The sequence below is a fragment of the Dermacentor variabilis genome, chromosome 3, assembly GCF_050947875.1.
Source record: "Dermacentor variabilis isolate Ectoservices chromosome 3, ASM5094787v1, whole genome shotgun sequence".
NCBI lineage: Eukaryota > Metazoa > Arthropoda > Arachnida > Ixodida > Ixodidae > Dermacentor > Dermacentor variabilis.
In genome coordinates this window covers 243,077,898-243,101,119 of record NC_134570.1, presented here as the reverse complement: position 1 = coordinate 243,101,119, position 23,222 = coordinate 243,077,898, and the positions used below count along the sequence as shown (strand labels likewise).

Sequence of the window (23,222 nt, the reverse complement as noted above, 5' to 3'; positions counted from 1 at the left end):
TAACTTCCTTTCACATCACCAACAGTCTATACTTGTTAATAATCTGTCCTCTAATCTTTCCCCAGTTACCTCCGGTGTGCCACAGGGCAATGTAGTTGGTCCATTATTATTTCTTATTTATATAAATGATTTACCTAAGAACATGTATTCCTGCATGCAAATTTTTGCGGATGATTGTATCATCTACTGTCCCATTAAACCTGCTAATGACCACCTGGCACTCCAACCTGATCTTCATCCTATTAAAGAGTGGTGCAAAACATGGTTAATGACCCATAACATATCGAAATGTAAAGTCATCTCATTCAGCCGCAAACATAACAATTCTAGTTATACATACCATATTCAAGATGACTTACTGTCTCACGTCTCCCATAACAAATATCTCGATGTTAACCGTTCCATCAGATCTTTCATGGTCATTTCATATCACATCCATATGCGCCGTCGCCTGTAAGTCTTTAGGGTACCTACACCGTAACCTCAGAAGTTCCCCTGCTAATATTCGCAAACTAGCCTACCTTACTTTTGTTCGCCCACGACTTGAGTTTGCTTCCTCCATTTGGTCTCCTTATCATAACATGGTCACCACTTTAGAATCCATCCAAAATAGGGCCGCAGGATTCATCTCAAGAAACTATAACTACCATTCAAGCATCACTCGGATTAAAACTGATCTTTTTCTCCAATCTTTAGGCACGCCGTGACATCGCTCTACTAACAGTATTTCACATGTACGTAGACTCCAATAGATCATGTTCCTTTGACCTCCATGTCCCATCTCGCATGCCCAAAAGATTGCACAATCATACGAGTCTTACATGGATCTATGGTGACACTTTAGCTTTTAATTCATCAGCACTTCCACGAGCCATCAGATTATGAAATAATCAACCAGACGGCATCGCATCTCTGTCTAATCCTGATACATTCCATCACTAACTTATTACACATCACTGAATCCATTGTTTAGCATATTTCATATTCATGTTTCAGTTCATATTTTGAAGTTAAGCATTTCGTTTCCCCTTTTGCTATGACACGCTTGATGAATTGCGCTCTTATTCATGCGCCATGCGCTTTTTGTGTTATCGGGTGCTTTGAACTATGTACTATATTTCTTCTCGTTATTTCCGCATTGCGCATTAATAGCTTTACTGCTATTATGTGCAAAATATTATTTACCACATATTGTACTCTTTATTTTTAATCTGACTGTGGATGCACTGGTGGGATTTTCACCCCCCCCCCTTACAAAATGCCCTATGGGCCTGTAAGGTAGTTAAAAAAATTTGGGGGGGAATACCGTACTTTGCGAATATTTCAAAGCATCAGCTCCGTCCAAATAAACAGAAAATTGGAGCAAAAGTACAGTACATTTTCACCGCCACAGGCACAGTAGAGACATAAAACATGAAAATTTGTGTAGTGCAAAAGGCTACGTCACTTAGGTAGCCATACTCTCAGGCGGTACAGCAATCATTCCTACTCTCTGAAGAGCTCTGTGCATGTGAAGAAACTAGTCGAATCTCGATATAACAAATCAAGCGGGACATCCATAAATCATTCTTCTTTCTGAAAGGTCGTTATAGTGAAAGCCCCAAAATTAACCATTCCGCCCATCAATCCATCAGTTCATAAGCTGTCACCGTTTGAGCTATCCAGGAGATGTTGCCGTTGGCTCTCAGTCCTCGCTGTTGCTGTTTTCCATAAGTTCCGCCACCACACACCACCGAGGCACGTTATAGTAAGAGTGATGCGCACAACGCCCATGCTGACGCTGAGAAAACCACTTACAAAAAGGAAGCTCCATATTACTTCCAAAGTGCAATGTTTCTTGTTTGTTTGTTTTTACATTCCTTGCTGTGAACACCACAATTGTCTCACTCGAGGCAGACACCTGAACTATTCCAAGGCGCAAGCGCGTATAAATGACACCGTCCAAAGAGTGCGGCCATGTGGCATCCCTGAGAATTACATTTCTCCCTGCATGTAGCTAGTACGGCTGCAGAAAGAGGTGTGTGCAGAAAGAAGAAAGATACATGCTGTCACTGATAGGGGACATTTGCTTGGCCAGAGCATGCGCTTGCTAAACCCAATGTGTTGTTGCCTCTGGAACAGATTAAAAATAAGAAGATTCTCTCCCAATTTTTTTTATTGAGCAGATTTTCCAAACTCGTGTGCCGCGGCATCTGCTTTCTGCCCCTTGTCGTCGGCTAGCCTACTGTTTCAGCTGCCGTGAAAATTACACAGAAATCTAAGAATCCCCAGATCTCGAAATATTAGTTCGTAGTACTGAGGCCGCCAATGGAAATTGACTCTGTCAACCTTTAACGCCCGAACTCTGTCGAGTGAGGCTAGCTTAGCAGGACTCTTTGAGGAACTATCAGACATTTTTTGGGATATCATCGGCCTTAGTGAGATTAGAAGAACTGGTGAGGCTTACACATTGCTGAATAACAGTTATGTCCTCTGCTATAGAGGTCTCCTAGATAAGAAGCAACATGGGGTACGATTCATAATCCATAAGGACATAGCGGGCAACATTAATGAGAGGGTAGCTTAGTCGTAATCAAACTTAATAAGAGGTATAGATTAAAGGTAGTACAAGCCTATGCTCCAACATCCAGTGACGACGATGATGAAGTAGATCAGCTTTATGAAGTTGTTGAATTAGTGATGAGAAAAGTGCAAACTCAGTATACTGTAGTAATGGGCGACTTCAATGCAAAAGTGGGGAAAAAGCAGGCTGGTGAACAAGGAATTGGCAACTACGGTGTCGAATCTAGAAACGCTAGAGAAAAGATACTGGTTGGTAGAATTTGCAGAAAGGAATAAGCTTAGAATAATGAACACCTTTTTCAGGAAGCATAGCAACCAAAAGTAGACCTGGGAAAGCCCTAATGGTGAGACAAGAAATGAAATTGACTTCATACATTCTGCTGATCTCAGCATAGTGCAGGATGTAAGTAGGGTAAAGTGGAGTGATCATAGGTTAGTGAGGGCTAGGATTCACCTCAATTTGGAGAGAAAGAGTAAAATTGGTCAAAGAGAAACAGGCCAACCTAGAGGTAGTAAGGGTAAAAGCAGACACATTCAGGCTGGTACTTGCCAACAAATATGCAGCCTTAGAACAGAGAAATGAAGATGACATAGAGGCAATGAGTGAAACCATAACTAGGCTGGTTTCAGAGGCAGCAATTGAAGAGGGAGGCAAGGCACCAAGGCAACCAGTAGGCAAGCTCTCCCAAGTAACAAAGGACCTAATAAAGAAATGACAAGGAATGAAAATGTCCAACTCAAGAGATAAGATACAATATGCGGAACTATCAGAATGGATCAACAAGGTGAAAATAAGTGATATTCGAAACTATAGCGTGAGAAATACTGAAGAAGCCGTAATAAATGGACGCAGCCTGAAATCAGTGAGAAAGAAACTTGGCATAGGACAAACAAGATGTATGCACTGAAAGATAAGCAGGGTAATATCATCAGTAATCTCGATGGTATAGTAAAAGCAGTGGAAGAATTCTATACTGACCTGTACAGTACCCAGAGGAGCCATGATAGCTCCATTTGAAGGAATAATCAACAGGTTGGAGAGACTCCTCCTATGTATGACCTAATCGCTAGTTAGCGATGAGGTCAGAAGGGTCTTGCAAGACATGAAACGGGGGAAATCGGCAGGAGGAGGTGGAATAAGAGTAGATTTAATCAAAGGGGGCACGCCGCTGCAACGAACACGGTCATGCAACCGCTCCTTCTTGCGCAGGCTTTCCTGTTATGCACCCTTGCTCCGCTACATTTCGGTTTCGGTCTCATCGATCCTGCCACCGCTCGTCAACCCGATGACGCTGCTACACAGCCTCCTGTGGATAACGACAGAGCAGCAGAAGACAGGCTGAATCCGCCGCTTCCAGCTACAGTCGAGTTCTTCGCCTGACAACCATGCAGTACTGCCACCTCAGCAGCTTTGCCTTGCCTACAAATACCGCTTACATTCTGGGGCCATTCGTGGCACGCCGCTGCGACGAACGTGGTCATGCAACCGCTCCTTTTTTGCACAGGTTAGTTACATCCCTCTTGCTAGTTGCCTCCAAACCAGTAGTCCATTTCTGGTCGCAGTGTCGTGCCCCTCTGACCTGCTTGATTGTTACGGTAGATTGTGTTTTTCATGTTATTTTTGCCTCAATGTCCATTTGGTATCTCTCTTGCTTGTCAAGTCGGGGGATGTGGAATTGAATCCCGGACCTTCGAACGGCAACGAACTTGTATCGCTTGTATTTATTTCACACACACTGTCTCACCTGGAACAGTCCCAAACCATTATTCTCGCAGAACTTTTGCTAATCCGTGCTACCCAAACTAATATAGAAGGTCTGGTCGGCCGCCTGTCTTTGCATGTCGATGCAATGGAAAAAGTTTTCAAGAATAATCAACCGAACGACTCGTCTTCTAGCACCTTGAAAACAAGCATAGAGAAATTCTCCACAGAAATCAAAGCTCTTACCAACAAATGTGATGACGCTGAGAATGGCCTTCGCCGGTCAAATTTGATTTTTTTCGGAATCAAGGATAATAATGGCGAAACCTGGACCCAGATTATTTCCTTTTGCTCAGAGAAACTTGGCGTTGCCATAAATCCTGACGACATTGAGCGAGCGCACCGGCTGGGACAATTCCAGGCAGACGAAAAGCGCCCTATAGTTGTAAAATTCAGGCGTTTCAAAGTTAAATCAAACATTCTATCAGCGGGACCCAAGCTTAAAGATACGTCTTACGCAATTCGTGATGATTATTCAACAGAGCGAACAGCCCGAAAAATGCTTTTCACTTACGCCCAAGAAAGGAGCACTAACTTTAAGATCCGATTCGACAAGCTCACCATGAAAAACAATTCATATCCAATTCCGAAACAAATTCTGTCGAGGAAGTGCAATTATAGCAATCGTCACCCGCTTGCGGGTCACCGCCACGCCCCCGGCCGCAGTCACCCTGCGTGAGATACTTCGCACCGACTTATCATAGTTTGGCGGTTCTTCTAGCCAATATTCGCAGCTATCTGCCGAAGAAAGACGCTGTTGAAGCCTTCCTAAATGATAGCAGTACAGACATAGCAATATTTACCGAGTCCTGGCTAACTTCTGATATCTCAAATGATGAGTCGCTACACAATGTGCGACCTTTCACGGTGTACAGGCGCGACAGAGTGGGACGGAGGGGTGGCGGTGTGCTTGTTTTCGTGAGGTCGAGTGTGCCCTCTTTTTGTGTCTTACCAATCAGTAATCATGAGATTGTTGCTCTGAAATTAACACTTCGTTCCAGCACAATCATTTTAATTGCATGCTATCGTGCCCCGGACGCCGACATTTCATTTGTTAACCAACTGTATTCAATCCTACTGGAACTTCAAGCCCGCTATCCCCGCGCGAGGTGCTTACTTTGTGGTGATTTCAACTTCCCTGACATTAACTGGCTTATCGGCGCACAGTGGCCAATCGAAAGAGTTTATTAATTTAGTTCTTACCTTCAATCTTACACAAACAGTTGACATGTCAACCCGCCAAAACAATACTCTTGACCTTGTTCTTGCTTCGAACCCTGAATCCATTCAGTCATTATCATGCATTCCCGCTTTCAGCAATCATTGCTCCTTATTGTTCAAACTGTCCATACCCATCCCTACTCGTCAACCATCTGTCAAATATATCCGAGACTATAAGAAGGCTGACATTCAGATTATTATCATCGAGCTGGACAAGTTTTTTCATTACTTCCGCATGTCCTCCACTTCCAGAACAGTAAATGACAATTGACTGCTTTTCAAACAAAAATTGTTATCACTCGTTGACCAATATGTACCCCTTGTTTGCATTCGAGGCGATGCCAGCAGACCCTGGTTTTCTAATGCCCTCAGATAACTTTCAAATAAAAGCGGGCAGCAAAACATTCGGCTAGCGCTTTGTGTTGGGAAAGGTATTTCTCTTGTCTTCGCGATTACACAAAACTTTTGCGATACTCAAAAGGAAAATTTCATCATCGGGATCTACAGGACATTATTCGCTCCAATCCAAAAAAATTCTGGAAACTTTTAACTCCCGGCATTAGGTCATCACATAATATCTCATTGTTTAGCAATAACGGTTCTGATGTTCCACCAGACAAACGCAGTGATGTAATGAATTCTTACTATTCCTCAGTTTTTACTAATGAATCGACCTTAGATATCCTTCCCCTATCTAAGTTTCTGTTTTCACAGAAGCCACCCATTATCATCACTACACATGGTATCATAAAACTTGTTGAAAGGATTAAAGTTTCAAGCGCCCCGGGACCTGATAATATATCATCTAAAATACTTAAATGCACCAACGACATATCAAGCCAGTTTCTGCAAATAATATTTGTGCAATCGATTGCTACCGGCTCAATTCCAGACGACTGGAAGCTGAGCAAGGTAGTACTGGTTTTTAAAGCAAGTAACCGTTCTGATCCTTCTAACTACCGACCGATTTCACTAACATGCATTGCTTGCAAACTACTAGAGCATATAATATACTCACAAGTTGCATCTCACCTTGATTCCAACAGCTTTTTTCCCAACCAGCACGGCTTCAGATCCGGTTATTCATGCGAAACCCAACTTTTCCATTTCACAACCGATCTTCACCTGAATTTAGATTCCGCATTTCAGACGGCCGTCATATATCTAGACTTCTCGAAAGCTTTCGATCGTGTACCCCATGAGCGCCTTTTAGCCAAACTTTCATGCTTGTATCTTGATTTGCTGATATTAACATGGATTCGTTGTTTTCTATCCGATCGTTGTCAATTCACTGTTATCGATAATGATCATTCGCCCACAACTGAAGTTCTTTCTGGTGTCCCGCAGGGCTCGGTGCTCAGCCCACTTTTGTTTTTAATCTTCATAAACGATCTTCCTTCCAGCATTTCATCGTGCATTCGTCTTTTCGCAGATTAAATACAGCTTTTTCCCACATACTGTTGAATTCTGGAACTTAATTCCCGGAACAATTAGGTCACTGCCATTAAACGATTTCCAGTTAAAAATTTAAATTAAATTATGTGGTTTTACGTGCCAAAACCACTTTCTGATTATGAGGCACGCCGAAGTGGAGGACTCCGGAAATTTCGACCACCTGGGGTTCTTTAACGTGCACCTAAATCTAAGTACACGGGTGTTTTCGCATTTCGCCCCCATCGAAATGTGGCCGCCGTGGCCGGGATTCGATCCCGCGACCTTGTGCTCAGCAACCCAACACCATAGCTGAGCAACCACGGCGGGTTCCTGTTAAAAGTTAACCACACCTGATTTTATGTATTTTCTTGTTGTTACAGTGTATTGACTCATTCTCATTTTTGTACTGACTCCCAGTGTTGCTGTTATTTTGAGTTTCATTTGTGTCATCTGCCTTATTTCTTGTGAATTTTTAATATGTTATTGTTTACTTGTTCTTCTTGTATGACTTCTTTTGTCTAACCCACTCCTGCAATAGCCCCATAAAGGGGCTGCAGTATGTATAAATAAATAAAATAAATAAAAGACTGCGTCTTGTACCACCGTATAACCACATACAATGATCAGTTGTTGCTTCAAAATGACTTGGTCAGAATTGAAGACTAGTGTTTGACATGGCTAATGAAGCTGAATGTATCAAAGTGCAAATACATGCAGCTAACATGCAAGCGCACTGACCTCAGCTACGCATATTCGTTGTACTCAACCACCTTTTCCCATGTTGAATCTTACCGTTATCTTGGAATTCACATCACCAGCAAACTCACCTGGTCTGAGCACATCACGAAGATTGCAGCTTATGCATCGAAATCACTTTGGTTCATTAGACAGCACCTCAGCTTCTGCCCCCCCCCCCCCCTCTATTCACAGTCTAGCTTACAAAACTTTTGTCCGAACCAAACTAGAATTTGGCTGTCCAATTTGGAATCCACATCAGGCTTACCTAATCGATAGCCTAGAAGCCATTCAAAACCGTGCAGCCCGATATATTTCATCCGACTACGACACCCACTCCAGTGTTACCAATATAAAATTATCGCTTGATATCGAGCCTCTGACGCACAGACGAAAAATCGCCTGTTTGTCATTTCATAAGCTATACTGCTGTTTTCCTTCGCTTCGGGACTCTCTCCTGCATCCACCTCTCCGAACATCACGCCGTCTTTTCAACTCCATGAGCATTCTACATCTGCATGGCTCTTGTAACACATTTAACAAGTTACTCCGACCTCTTGCGATTCCAGAATGGAATTCATTACCGGACCATATTGTAATAGAACACGATCCATATAAGTTCCGGCAGTTGCTGACATCCTATTTGAAAACATGATGTGAGAATTCTTGCCTGCTTCTGTTTGCATCGTTTACTGTTGCTGTTTTTATACTTGTTAATGCTTACTTTAAGGGGTATTTTCGTACTTTTTCTTCTGTGTATATCCTGCTGATCACTGACTGTGACAATGTTTGACAGTGACCTACATTGCTGTGTTCGACGTTCCCCCCCCCCCTTATGTAATGCCCCTTCCAGGGGTCTTTAAGGACCAATAAATGATGATGATGATGTGATGGAGGAGACATAATGCTTGTAAAACAGGCGACTCTCTCTATGAGGTGTCTATCGACTTCAAGGGTAACAGAAAACTGGAAGAATGCAAACATTATACTAATCCACAAAAAAGGAGATGTTAAAGAATTGAAAAACTATAGGCCCATTAGCTTACTCCCAAGTATTATATAAAATATTTACCAAAATAATCTCCAATATATTAAGGGCAACACTGGACTTTAGTCAACCAAGGGAACAGGCTGGCTTCAGGAAGAGATACTCTACAATGGATCACATCCATGTTATTAATCAGGTTATTGAGAAATCTGCAGAGTATAATAAGCCTCTCTATATGGCTTTTACAGATTACGAAAAGGCATTTGATTCAGTAGAGATACCAACTGTCATAGCGGCATTATGTAATCAAGGAGTACAGAACGCTTACGTAAATACCTTGGAAAATATCTGCAGAGGTTCTACAGCTACCTTAATTCTACACAAGAAAAGCAGGAAGATACCTATAAAGAAAGGGGTCATTCAGGGAGACACAATCTTGCAGCAAGTATGTGACGCCCCCTCGGGCATAATCTTAGTTCGCCCGCCAAGCTCGGTGGCCTGCTAAAGCTCGGCAGGCAACATTGGTCACCGCATCACAATTTCGGGAGCCAAGACGGAGCCGGGACGGACGGATGCCGACAGCTAAGTTCTATTTCTATTTTTATTTCTAATTGCAGCGGCGGGAAATCTGAATGGAGATAGGGCCAGAAACGTAGGTTGCAGAGAATTGGAGCACTGCGAAGCCAGGCAAACACTTAGCCGAAGTAGGGCGATAAAGTAGGTCGTGGGCCAATACATAACAGTTAGGACTAAAAGTTTAATAGTTAGGGCTAAAAGTTTTTTTTTCTTTGTCCTTTTTTTTCTCTTTTGCCTTTTCCCCTTGGTTATTGGTTTGGTTATTTTACTAGCTCTCTTTGTTCTTCTAGAGATTGCCAGTGGTCTTTATTATAGTTAATTTTTTTCCCTCGCTTTTACACTGTTAAATAACAGTAGGACAAGAGAATTCATCGGACGGCCGGCTAGAAAAGCCAAGGAGGAAGGCGGGGACCTCGTCCAGTGTGAGAGGTGTGAACGATGGTGTTATCTGGATGAAACGACATTCAAAACCGTGGCAGAGGCGGAAGGGAACGGCTTCGTGTGCAGGCTGTGTAAGGTGATTGAGAATTTGGAGAAGCAGCTAAAGAGTGAAATGGCGAGGACAAAGAAGGAACTCGAGAAAGAAAAAAATGAAACGCGCAGAGTTTGAGGAAAGGATCGAGAGGGAGTGGGCCTCAAGAATGGAGGCGTTAGAACGGAAACGGAGTGAGGAGTGAGAGAAAGGGCAGCAATTGGAAAAACAATTGAAAGAGATGAGAGAGAGAGAAGCTGAGAGGGAAGCACAGCAGGAATTGAAGGAAAAGGAAGCGGGAGGATCACCCAGTGGAGCAGAATGGGGGGCGGACACGTTAACGTGGGGACCGCGGGAGACACAGGTACAGAGGGATGAGACGACAGGAGGCAGAGAAGGCGAGGAGGCAGGGAAGACCCAGCCGACAGAGACAGGAGGGAGGCAAGATTTGCTTGAAGACAGAAAGGTCTGGGTCGTTGGAAGCTCCAACGTATCACGAATGCAAAAAGCACTCCTCAGAACAGTGCAGTATGACAGATGGGTGAAGGTCGAATGCATGCCGGGGGTTGAATTCGAAGCTGTGGCGGAGAGAGCCAAAAACAAACTGAATGAAAACAGAGAGGGAAGAAACCTGGCAATTTTGCATGCTGGGGTGAATGACGTCCTGCAGAATAGGGGGCGAATGTTGGCTAGACAGATTCAAGAGGGAGTGGCGAAATTAAGGGCGACCTCTGAGGCGGTGCACATTGCCCTGTGTACTGTCCCAGAGGTCAGGGGACAGGGCCCTTTCATTGAAGAACAGGTAGTGGAGGCCAATGTAATGATTAGGGAGTTGGGGCGAGCCCTCAGGTTTGATGTGGTGGAGGTGAACAGAATGATCGGGGGGAAAAACTTGCCCCCTTTCGGCCTGGATGGCATTCACTGGTCCCGCCTACATGTGGATTTTGGGGGACCCTTCAAGGGCCATTACTTCCTGGTGGTGGTGGACGCCTTTTCAAAGAGGGTGGAGGTTATACCTGTCACCACTCCATCAGCAGGCGCGACCATTGCAGCTCTACGACAGGTCTTCGCTGCCCAGGGGTTGCCAGATGTCATCGTGTCCGACAATGGTCCTGCTTTCGCCAGCGCAGAGTACCTGGCCTGGCCGACGAAAAACGGAATCCGCCGGATGATGGTTCCACCGTTCCACCCTGCTTCAAATGGTGCAGCCGAGCGGGTGGTGCAAACCATCAAAGACAAGCTCAAGAAGAGCCAGACTGGGGATTTCCGGACGCAGATTGCCCGGATACTATTTCAGTACCGGACTACGCCTCACTATGTCACTGGCCGTGCCCCCTGTGAGCTCCTGCTGGGTCGGATGGTCAAGACACCCTTGGACGTCTTGCATCCGGACCTCTGATCCACAGCGCTTTTGAAGCAGCTGAAGCAGAAGCTGGCTGCTGACCAAGGGTTCCGTCCCGGGCTTTTGCCAGAGTCGGGAGCTCCAGTTTTCGCCAGGAACTTCCATCCTGGCCCACCCTGGTCTGCCGGACAGGTGGTGTCTCCTGCCAGCGCCTCATCACTGCTCGTGCGCATGCCAGATGGGGCCATGTGGCACAGACACGCCAACCATGTCAGGCCTCGCCTCGGGACCTGGCAAGCACCCTCGACTGCCACTGAGTTCCAGCCCGCAGGAGGACTAGCGGCAGCACCAGTCGCTTCCAGCAGAGTACCATCCACCTCGGAGCCGGCAACCGTAGCCAGTGGTGCGGCACCCGTTGGACCTGTGTCGAGCACGGCACCACTCGCAAGGCCGACTGCTACGAACCCTCCGGATGGAGCAAGGCTGGTCCAGGCAGCACCCGACGTTGCCACACCCGACCCATCAACATCGGTGCCCAGGCGGAGTACTCGACGGCGGAGGCCACCGGACCGTTACTCGCCTGAATAGCAGGCACCGTCGACCCAGCTAGGGTGGAGGCAAAGCCTCATAGTGTAAGCATGGACGTTTGTTTTTCATTTAACAAACTGGGGGTAAGGGGGTGTAGCAAGTATGTGACGCCCCTTCGGGCATAATCTTGGTTCGCCCGCCAAGCTCGGTGGCCTGCTAAAGCTCGGCAGGCAACATTGGTCACTGCACCACAATAAACACCGACGAGCACGGCTGCTCGCCGGTCAGTCATCGTTCAGCACCACCACGCTGCGGAGCGTCCGTCTATCGGAGGGTGCCACAAGCCCTCCCTTGTTCACGAGCCCGGGTGGATTGTGACACTGGTGACGAGGATGGGATCCTCGTGACAAATCTCTCCAATGCTATTCATTGTGTGCTTAGAAGTATTCAAGCTATTAAACTGGGAAGGCTTAGGAGTAAAGATCGACGGCAAATATGTCAGCAACCTTCGGTTTGCCGATGACGTTCTATTCAGCAACAATGCAGATGAGTTACAACAAATGATTGAGGACCTTAACAAAGAGAGTGTAAGAGTGGGGTTGAAGATTAATATGCAGAAGACAAAGATAATGACGAATAGCCACGCAAGAGAACAAGAATTCAGGATCGCCAGTTAATCTCTAGATTCAGTGAAGGAGTATGTTTACCTAGGTCAATTAATCACAGGAAACCCTGATCATGCGAAGGAAATTCATAGAAGAATAAAAATTGGTTGGATTGCATACGGCAGACATTGTCAGCTCCCGACTGGAAGCTTGTCATTATCATTGAAAAGGAAGGTGTACAATCAGTGCATTTTACCGGAGCTGACATATGGGGCACAGACTTAGAGACTGACAAAGAAGCTTGAGAACAAGTTAAGGACTGTGCAAAAAGCGATGGAACGAAGAATGCTAGGCATAACGTTAAGAGACAGAAAGAGTGTGGTTTGGATCAGAGAGCAAACGGGTATAGCCGATATTCTAATTGACATTAAGAGAAAGAAATGGAGCTGGGCAGGTCATGTAATGCACAGGTTAGACAACCATTGTACCATTAGGGCTAGAGAATGGATACCAAAAGAAAAATGCAGTCGAGGATGGCAGAAGACTAGGTGGAGCGATGAAATTAGGAAATCTGTGGGCGCTTGTTGGAATTGGTTGGTACAAGACAGGCCTAACTAGAGATCGCAGGGAGAGGGAGGGAGTCTATTTTATGTCCTGCAGTGGACATAAAATAGACTGATGATGATTATGACTGAGGCGTTAACATGACACGAAAACTGAATAATGATCGTTATTCTGAAAAGTTCGTTATTCTGAACTTAAATATTTTTACATCGAAACCATAAGAAGTCAGCTGGGGATTTCTGAAAATTTAATTAATCTGCAAAGCTTGTTAATGTGGTATTCATAATAACAAGATTTCACTGCACTTGTTTGCTCCTAATGCTCCATTTGTGCTTTTAATAAGCAACACTTCTTAACGTACTGTGTAATGACAGAAGCTTGTTAAATTTAAGAATAGTGGGATGTGAACATCATGTTCTATTGTTATAACGGCTGTTCATTATTTGAAAACTATTTGAAAGTATTCGATTCACTTTTGGCACTATTCAACTTGTATTCAATTCAGTCTCAGGAATCACTATTCATGCACCCCTAGTTTTTAGCAAAACGTATTTTGGCATTATAAATAGAAAAAGGCAAAATATTTCAAAATAACAACAAAAGTTTTATACTACCTCTGTATTAGTAGTACCTCAACACTCAACTTGTAGCCCAAAATATTGTGAACATTTCCAATTTGCGAAACTGAAAAATCACATGTGCTACCATCAGCAACAAATATTCCTGGATGGCTGTGGTTACAAATCCATGCCAGCTCTTTCGCCATCGCCCACAGAAAGAGACCTCATCTAGAGCAGAGAGCCCTTCTTCACATCGCCGACAAAGACACGCTTTTTGCGCTTTTCCATGCGAGTGACACACTGTTTGGGCGTTCCGTGGTGCCACAAACTACATACAAATTTGCACAGGACCCAGCTAAGGACAGCACAGGCAGCACTGAAAATCGCGGCGTCAGCAGTGTTCTCTAGACCTGCGATATCGTGATCACACCTATTGTATTGTTCACAATTGCGACAATCTTAAGGATTGAGGAGGAGAATCACTGGCAAATAACACATAGAAAGTGATAAAATCCGTAGATGCTTTGGTTGGTAACGTTTGGCGATGATATGCCAGAGGTGCAGCATGTACAGATATGCGAACACTGCAAGTGCTTGGTATGCACTTTACTGACAGCCTCCGGCATTATCAATGAGCTTAGGCGTAGCAGGCCCAACAGCTCAAGGCGCGTTACCTGCACTCAGGACCAACATGTCACCCTATGGCTCCTCTGTGACTGTCGGTGCACGTCGTGAGTGCTGCTTCGTCGTGAGATTCAGTACAAAGAGATTTCACTCTACTATGATGTGAACTTCATTTTATGTTAATGATTTAAATGAACTTTCTTTCTTCCAAAGCTATTTGAAAAATACAGTATCCTATCCGATTCATCTTTGACACTATACCTACTCAATTCGATCTTGCAAATGATTATTTGCACACCACTAATACTGAGAAGCAACCATGTGAAGCCAATGAAGATAAAGAAAGCACAGGAGCAGCAATTATTATAACTATATTTTTTCAGCTTTTTTTCAGAATTATTTAAAGATGGTGAATTTGTGATAAACATACTATTCATAATAGACAAAAACGGTAAGTGAAAGTAGATGAACAGACAACTTTTGCTGCCAATGGGAGACAAATGCACAGCCTCCCCAGGATGCAAGCGGTGCTCTATCATTTGCAATTGAGCGAAGGCAACAGCTGTCCCTCCATCCACTTCTTTAGTTTCCTGTTTGCAGCTGGCCACAAACGTCTTTACATAACAGAACGCACAAATAAGACATTTTCTTTTTAAACTCTGAATTGCCCGAAATTGAGGTGACTAAAGAAGTGGTTGTATGGGGAAGTACTCACTGTGCCTTTCAATTCAAGAATGAATTCATTCGGTTCACTGCTCTGAAAAGTTTAGCTGTTAGGGGTATTGAAGTTGAAGTTGATTTATTTCCTTGTTGCAGAAAGAGGAGAGAAGAGCTAAAGGCCATGTGGTCTGATAGAGGCTCTTGCTCCTAAGTGCGTTCGGCACACAAGATAATTATAGATATTGCATGTACTAGTTATAAACCAGCCATGGAAGGGCTAGCTAGTTTAAAAGTACCTATCCAGAGCCATTCGTGGCCACAATGGCAGAAGAGGAATATCCTGTAAACCTCAGGCGCCACACAGTGTGTGATCTTAGAAACAGGCCACTGGCAAACAAGCTCAGGGATGGCTTGTTAAAGGGGTGCTGTACCACCCCTCGGGTTTGGTGAAAAACCAGCCCACAGATAGCATGCACGGCTGTGAACATTTCAGTGAAATCTTACGGTCATGCGCGGCGTGCGGAGCTCAAAGTCACCCTTTTCTTAAACGCTCTCTTTTCAACAAAAGCCTGTTCCTCGCTCTTCCTTGGACACTTTATTTGGTAATTATAGCAGATTTCCATACGTGGATGCTATTGGCCAATAGCTGACATCAATCAAGAAGGGTGTTTGGATCAGTGCACTTCTTCCTACTGTTACTGTGTGTGTGCGTGTGTGTGTGTGTATATATATATATATATATATATATACGAAATTTAATAAACAGGCTGACATAAGAAAAAATCTGCTTTCGAATTTCAATAACAATTGCGTACTTCTGGACAAAGCCAACTATAGTCTGCTAATGCTCCAACGTGGCTGCCTGCGTAGGAATCAAACTTTGGCCACCCTGCTTATAGCTGTTATAGCCGTTGGGTCTCGCAAATTCCGACTAGTTTTGAAAACTCAACTAGCCTCAGACCATGAAAAACTTAGGGTCGAACCACATCCATGCTTGCGAGCATGCGCACACTCCTGCCCGCTCCTAGAGAACCAACTCTGGGCAGTCCGGCTGGCCGGCGAGACTCAAGGGTCTGAGGAAGGGCAGCTCTGGTGGGGCTAGTCTCGTGGGCCCTGCCCTTTACCTCACCCAGCATTTCATAAGGCTTTCTCTCTCTGCTGGTTAGAAACCTTGGCAGACTTGCTTCGTATCGAGCTATTGATGCACATCACAACGCGCAAGTCGGGTGTGGCTACTATCCGTTGGTCAAGCTGGTGCAGGACAAAGCCAGCCTGCACCCCGTAGCATGGCTGGACTGGAGCATTTGAGCACGAGCGCGCACTCAAGCACTGTGGTGCACAAAGCAAAACGCTGCGCATATGCAGTGCATGTTGTGAACATACGCTACAGTTGCAAACATCCAAAATCACATTTGAACCGCATGTCATGGTTCAGTATATTCAGTAGGGGGAGTGTTGCGGCCACGCCTCGCTGCGCCATAGCCTCTGCAGTGCAAGTTAAGGAAGAAGGAGCAGAAGCACCGTGTAGGGGACACTTGATTTTTAATAACTGCACTTCTGCTGAACGCATTGAAGTACTACTTTTTGCAGCAAAGTATTTCTGAAAGTCTCAACTCCAAATGCGTTTCTCGACTTTCACAAAAAGTGGTTCAGGGTCCTTTTAATTCCCTGCATGTTCATTGCTGTATAAGAGCAATCAGAATCCAAGCAAATTTAGTAACTGTGCTGCAGGCAGGTTCTACTGTGACAGCAGCTAAGTGTATGAAGCTAGGTTTGCTTTGTCTTTGACACAGCAGCTTATGCATGGATGCAGGCGTACTGTGCATGCCAGGTAGGAAACACTCAAGCAAGCCAAACAAAATGGCACTCTCCACAATAAGAAAATACTGCTGTCACACTGGATGAGCTCAGAGCTAAAGGAAACACTGAAGTACGCTTTCCTTTGTATTAGACATGAGGGCCTTTAGGTATAGTGAGAAAGAAAAGGGGAAAAATATAAAAAAGGAATATAAAAATACGTACAACACTGCCTGCATGAAGAAACTTACAGAATCTTTACTTTTTTTTATACCCGATATAAATTGTAGAATGAAAAGAGGTCAGAGGTCCATGTTGCAAACGTGTAGGCCTATCGTATGAGAGAGTACAGCGAAACATGTTGTCATGTCCAAAATGAGAGATAAAGCCAACATTTGCAAAAGCTAACACATTGAAACACCATTTTTCTTTTTACTCGTGCAAATGCTTCTAGCTAAAATTCAATCTCCAAGCGAGGCTGTCTTTTTTTGTTCTATTTATATTGTTTTCATTATTCTTGTCATTCGTGCTGTTATTTAATGCATGTTATTTGACAATGGTCTTAAATATGTGTAATCATGCCTCTGATGAAGTAATCTGGTCTGTGCATACATAAGTGCGGATAAGATTTTGTTTAGTGTTCTCGTTTTTGCTGTTGTGTTATTTTTTACGTGAAGCTGTCACATGTGCTATGAATTGTTTTGGATTGCCTGTTGCTGCTGCTCTGTATAAGGGCCCAGTCAAGCTGTTTATGATGGCTTCTTCTGCAGCTCCCCTGTGTGTATTTATAGGAGTAGAAATGAACTATTATGCTGCAGGCAAACACACTTCCAAGGTCACCTCTTATGTGTCTCAAAGGGAGTAAGTATGCAAGCACAGCATGCAAGCATGACTGCCTGTTCATTCAAAGCCCACAAACTCTAAGCTGCATCATGGGACACCTGCAATGTGGCGCAGTGGCAAACTCTGTCGTTGATGTAACTGTGGTTGCCTGGCCTCCCAACACCCTGCCAGAGTGACAGCAGTGCTTCCCCAGAGTGTACTGCGCCCCAGTTAATCCTTATTAAAGTGCAACTCTGGCGATTTTTCGATGTGAACGAATGTTGATGAAATTCATTGGGTACGTTCCTCTGAACATTTCCGTCATGTCCTCAAAAAAGCAGGTTTGAGAGTGGCACAGATTTTTTAGAAACGAATTTAATTATTTGCCTCGAACACCCCACCTCACCTCTTCCTCAGTTACAGGCCACATTGTGTATGACGTCGGAAGTGTTCCATGCAGAGCATGCCAGGATCATGCAGATGACAGCGACGACAGTGTCAAGGCGTCGACTATCGTGAGCTAGTGCATGGCGTGAAAAGTTGCTGTCACGAAAAACTGCATTTCCTGTAAACAGGCAAGCGATGGGAGGAAAGTGGTGTTGCGTTGTTGGCTGCAAGAACTTGAGCCCTCGCCATCCGCAAACGCAGTTTGTGCTGATGCCGATCATGTTCAGCTGAGGTTAAACCTATGTGTGACAGTCGTGTAGTTAATGTGTCTACTGGTAGCAGACCTGAGCGACTAACCTGAAGCCAATTAAGCCATCAGGATGACGAAAACTCCTTCCGTTTTCACCATATGCATTTGAAATAAGCCACTCCTAATTTCATACAGTGCACACACAAAAAAAAGGGAGAAGCGACGACATCGGTGCATTTTCGACAGAAAGCTGCCAGCCGCACTCACCGGCACTGCCCTAAATTAAGTGCGACTATGAACATGAGTGTATTTTCATGTATTGTCATGCAGACTCGTTATTTAGCTTCCAAGGTGCACTGCTTGCCTTGTACCCCAAACAAGCAGCAAGCTTGGGCCCCTTGATACAACAGCGTAAATAACCGCCTCGTTCAGCTGCCAACAGTGTCAATATTGGCAGTGGCGTTTCCGAGATAAAATTATGCATTCTTTAAATGAACAATTTTACGTGCAAAGTCCTCATCTGTGTCTACCTTACGGAACATATTGTGCGCCTGAAGAGAATATGAAGAATGATAAGTTGGCAGCATAATAATGCTCCCGTACTACGGTCTCCCACTCGTTATTTTTGAAGGTGTGTAGTCGCTCATATCCGCATGATTCAGAGTGATGCAACGGTGCTTACATGCACAAAATCTGCCTGTTTTGATATATTCCGACATTAATTGATGTCAACGATGCGCAGCTAGCATTATGTATCTCAAGCGAACGACAAGTGGTCATTGCACCTGCCGATGTAAACAAATGCACCGGTCGGTGCTTTGGACTGTCAGCGGTGTTCTTGCTGGATACAAATGTATAAAGTCGCACTGCACGTCTTACAGTGAGCATGCGAAGCAATTCCCTGAGAAGGGGCAAAACACCTAAAATAGCAAGCAGCAGGTATAAAATCAGTGGTTAGGGCTGCCCTTGGTCTTATGTTGCAGCACGATATGTAGCGCATGGGTGTTGGCTCTCGTGATGGCAGGTCAAACGTGAACAGCAATTCGTGGCTATTGAATTCGTCAGAATTATAACTGTCAATATTTGACAGATCCGAAGAGCTGGTTCACCCGACATTGTCAACCAAAGGTCCAGCGCAGTCACGAATCAGCTGAGTGTCTGCTCTTCGCTAGTTTCGTTCGCCCAGAGGGCGAAACCGGAATGCCTTGCATGCCTTCCCCGCTGGGGGCACTCGTGACATCACACGAAGAGGTTTGCTTGGTTGTTTAGTCAGGTTTCGTTCTTGCACATTTTCGCTTATTTAAAATTATTTTGAAATTTACAGAACAATTCTACTATCAGATGCATGACAGGGAGGTTTCGGGCACCAAAATATTCCATTACCTTGACATGGTCAAAAAATTGCCAGAGTTGCCCTTTAAATGTGGGGTAACTTACCATTTGAGCCATCTCACAGATGAGGAATGCACCAATTGTGGCTTCCTCGTGGTTATCCTGGATGTCGAGGTTGATTATGTGCACTGGAGAGTTGTCGCAAGGTAGCCGGCTGGACAGCTCTGCATATTGTGAAACAGGTTAAGAAATCACCGTCAGTTTAACCACATGTGATGAGCACAACATGAAAAAGAAATAAGAACCCACTCGTATTAATTCAACAAAAATTGACATAGAAGAATACAATCAACCACACTCAACGACAGAGAAATCAGCACACATACTCTGCGCAATGTGCAAATCTTGCTTCTCTCTCCAACTTCTTGAAACACTTCATGAGATCTCACAACAACTCAAACTAGACCTGTGAGCCCTCTTATGGATAAAGAAAAGATAATTTTTCATAGTGTGCAAATCACATTTAGCAGTGTCTAATGAACAAATGCTTCATTGACTAGAAGATAGTCATGAACCATCATGAACACATGCGTCAGTCTGTTTTGCTGTTATTTGTGCAGCTGACGTGTTTGCACTATTTTAACCGAATGAAAAAAGCCCCCCTTGGTTATTTGTCCACGTACTCCTCTATTAATTTTCTGTATTTTTCTATGTGTTTGAAAAATAAAGCATTTTTATTGATTGACTGCTTCATTATTATATGAACTGAAAGATAGGCGAAGTTAACAGAAGTTCCTCCAACAGTGTAAAACTGCAACTAGCAGTTAGCAAGAGCAATAAAATCATTGCTGCATATATCCTTTAATGATGACTGGTCACATTAAAGCTATTAGTAATCTATCATATGGCTGGTGTGTACTTGCTAATGATACAGCTACAGAAAAATGTATATTTAGAAATTGTTACTACAGTCGAACCCAGCTATATCAAACTCGCAAAAAAACGCCTATCAGTCCAATATAGAGCATAATTCGATATAAGCCTGCTAAAGAATTGGATGTCCTAAAAGCACATACCATTTATAAAATCACTTTATTGATGAAACAGTTTAGTTTCGCATGAAACAGTCCTGTATTTTCTTCTGCTTGGGCAGTTTTGCTGCCTGCGACACATGCACTTCTCCACATTGTCCAAGGAGTCGGAGCAACTAAGGCTGCAACCTTCCACATTTGTGCAAAAGCACCGGACTAGTGCACCAATCACGTCGAAGAATGTGGGCAAAGGATCGTCGTTGCTTTCCTCATTGTGTCCACTTTCACTTGTACTCGGTACGATGTCGGTAATGTAGTCTTCATTTTCAGGCTCTCTTGTGGTTGCGACACCATCATCTGCACTCACAAACTCGTCGACCGTCAATTTGTCAACAGCTTCCGGAAATTCTGACAGCTCGGTCCAAACTTCGGCAACACCAGCAGCGGCTTCGTGGCACTCATCAGAATTTACAGTCACCACCGGGCACGCAGAAGCCGGCACGTCTGAAACAATTTCGGATGAGCCATTTGTACACGGCCATGCATACGCGTTGAGCGCCGCAGGCACTGGGTCGTGAGTTTGTACGCTTTAGCCCTATCGTCATCATCATCAGCCTGTTTTATGTCCACTGCAGGACGAAGGCCTCTCCCTGCGATCTCCAATTACCCCTGTCTTGCGACAACCGATTCCAACTAGCGCCCGCGAATTTCTCAATTTCATCGCTTCATTATGCAAAAAAGAAATGAGGTGTGCAGACAGGACACAAGAGTAGAGAAGTGGACAACACGAATGCCGACTATCAACTGAAGGAAGCACTCAGGCGAAAAAAAAAAAGACAAAACTTATCTGCGCATGCTCAGGAATGGTAACACCACGTGTCAGTCGGGTACACGTGCCGGTCTACGTGAGAGATAACTGTTAAGGCACTTAATCTCTTCCTTATGTAAAGTAACCGAAGGCTGACTCACGCATGCACTTCCACCAATATAGATATGCCATGCCTCTACCATAAGACGCGTATCTTCATTCTTATGCTTGTACAATATCGCGCATTCATCTAACTCTGGTGTGCAGTTACAATCTCGGCAATGTAGCGGAAGATTAGAAGGCGATCTACCGGTTAACAACCTTTTATGTTCCATTAGCCTCTGATTGATACATCATCCAGTTTGCCCTACGTAGAACTGGCCACAGCTAAGGGGAATTTTATAAACCACACCCATACGACAGTCAGTAAAACTGTTGTTCTTATTGTGCTTCACTGGACAAATATCTGTTCGTTTTTTGGCTTTTACCAGCTCCTTTTTATTCTGTACGGCAGCGCATATCTCACCTAGCTTATTGGGAGCAGTGAAAGCAACATTAACATCATATTAACACGTGTACTTATCTTTATCGGGTGACCACGTTTTGCCACCTAACAAATGTTATTGCACAGCGCGGGACGCCCCTGCATGTATCCGAAGTTTCTGGAAAGTTATCGATGCTTCTATCCTCTGTCTGTTGTCGCCGAACCTTATGTTATCTGATTTCATCGCGTGACGCAAATTGTGTAGAACTTTGTGGAAGGCATGCGGGTCCCAACGATTAGTCTAGAACATTCGACAACTGCTGTATAAAAGCCGACGTGCTTGACCCGCTGATCAGGTTTTCGACGATTGCCGACCGTGTTCGCCGCTATCGTTGTGCTATAAGTGTAGCCTGCTTTTGTGGCATCTGGCATCTCCGACGCCAGTTTTGCCGGAATGGTACGAAGCCCACCAAAGACAGTCGACGAGTTTCTTCGCGAGGCCATCAGCATTGAGAAGACACTCGAGATGCGAAACCAGCAATTCGCCCGCCGCCCGAACTAGACAAGCTACGCGGGAGTTCAGTCACTGGCCACCGACGACCAGCGCGAGACTATCCGAGCGGTCGTGCGGGAGGAGCTCCAACAACAACTAAAAGTAGCCCCTGAATTGCCGCAGTCTCAGCCGCAAGCGATGACATACGCCGCTGTAGCCCGCCGTCACGTTCCCCCTCCGCGCCCACAGCCGGGCCCAGTGACGACACAGTTCCGTCGTCCACCACCACCCCCGCCGCCAGCACGCCAACCTGTCAACCCACGCGGCATTCCAAAGAAGACTGATGTTTGGCGCGCCCCCGACCACCGCCCGCTCTGCTACCACTGCGGAGAAGCCGGCCATGTGTACCGCCAATGCCCATACCGGGAGATGGGACTGCAAGGTTTCGCCATTAACACGCCGCGGCCACAGATTGGCGAACGACCTCGCGATATCGCCGACTACCTCGCCGCCACTCAATGGAGCCCTCGACGACCTTCCCGTTCGCTGTCACCAGGCCGCCACCTGTCGCCGCAGCGCCGACCTTACACTGGCCCAGTCCGGGGCCGGTCCGTCAGCCCATATCCGGAAAACTAAAAGCAGCAACCGAAGGAGGTGCGGTTGCTGTTCGTCGAACTGACGAAGATCCTCCGCCACCGACGAAGATGACGAAGAGACCATCTAGACGACGTAATAACGACACGCCACCGTCCCGACGAAATCAGGAAGCCAAGACTACACCGACGAAAGACGACTTGACGACGCGACGTTCCAACTTCAGTTCAACACGACGCAGCCATGATCCGACGTCAAAACCTAACTGTAACGCAAGACAAAGGACCACCGACCTCGACATGCTTCTCGACGGCCACGTAGTCACCGCCTTATTAGACACAGGAGCCGATTACTCCGTCATGAGTGGACCCATTGCCGCCCAGTTGAGGAAAGTTAGGACTGCATGGGAAGGCCCTCAAATTCGTACCGCTGGAAGACACCTCATTACGCCAACTGGGGTCTGCAGGGCAAGAATTACCGTTCATGATCGGACTTACCCTACCACATTCGTTATCCTCCAACAGTGTTCACGAGACATCATTCTCGGCATGGACTTCCTGAACCAACACGGCGCAATCAAAGACCTGAAGT

The 23,222-nt window shown here is 45.1% G+C and overlaps 1 protein-coding gene across 1 annotated transcript in view; it reads right to left on the bottom strand.

Moving 5' to 3' along the window:
* Ssu72 (Ssu72 CTD phosphatase) overlaps window positions 1-23,222 on the bottom strand; it is a 104,505-nt gene that overhangs the window by 14,770 nt on the left and 66,513 nt on the right. Inside the window, exon 4 of the mRNA XM_075687042.1 lies at window positions 19,327-19,445. Coding sequence (XP_075543157.1) covers window positions 19,327-19,445 — 119 coding nt within the window. The remainder of the gene's footprint in view (window positions 1-19,326; window positions 19,446-23,222) is intronic.